The 645-nt window shown below is 50.9% G+C and overlaps 1 protein-coding gene across 1 annotated transcript; it reads right to left on the reverse strand.

The window, feature by feature from the left end:
- Window positions 1-170: 170 nt before the first annotated feature.
- Window positions 171-593, reverse strand: SARC_18071 (hypothetical protein; the record flags this gene model as incomplete). The annotated part of the gene is made up of 1 exon (XM_014287847.1): window positions 171-593. A coding segment is annotated over one exon (423 nt), but the record flags the coding sequence as incomplete, so codon positions are not given.
- Between the last annotated feature and the right edge of the window lie 52 nt (window positions 594-645).

Below are 645 nucleotides of genomic sequence, written 5' to 3' on the forward strand. Positions count from 1 at the left end.
GGCAGCTGTTCCAAATTGTGCCCATTCTGACACACCGAGAGGAACCTCAACTTAGTGAATTTGGACAACAAGTGCATATTACGTACTCTGAATATAAACGTAAGGGACTCAATGCTGTCTACCCCCGACATATAACGGGTGAGGTCCTCAGTAAATGCGTAGCTGTTTACGTGTCGCACCGAGTTGTTCTGAAGAACCTGGTCCAAGTAGACGGGGTCACAAGTCTTAGGTCTCGAGAGACTGGTGGGTTCCGAAACTTGAATATACTGGGGGAAGGCGAGCGTCGCATCTTCCATGTTTCCATGATGTTCTTCCATCATCACCGGGGCTGGGTGTGAGCTCAAGTACTTGGCTAGAAGTCCCTGGTCCTTGACAACATGGCCTAGCTCGTACACAATGTGTGTGAGAGCGAATGGGCGCGAGAACCGGACGTCCGACGAACCACCGGTACGAACATACTCATCAAGTGCACCATCGTCGCCAAGCAAGTGTTTAGACGACCGCGGTATGGCCATGGCCAATTGATGGCGATCGGCAGCGTTTAGAATGCCATAGACATTGTCCTGGAGGAGTTCAGAGGGTAGCGAATTCATGGTTGGAGTGGCGGGTCTTCAGGTTGTTATTACTGTAGAGATGCTGAGAGTG

This window comes from Sphaeroforma arctica (genome assembly GCF_001186125.1).
Source record: "Sphaeroforma arctica JP610 unplaced genomic scaffold supercont1.13566, whole genome shotgun sequence".
NCBI lineage: Eukaryota > Ichthyosporea > Ichthyophonida > Sphaeroforma > Sphaeroforma arctica.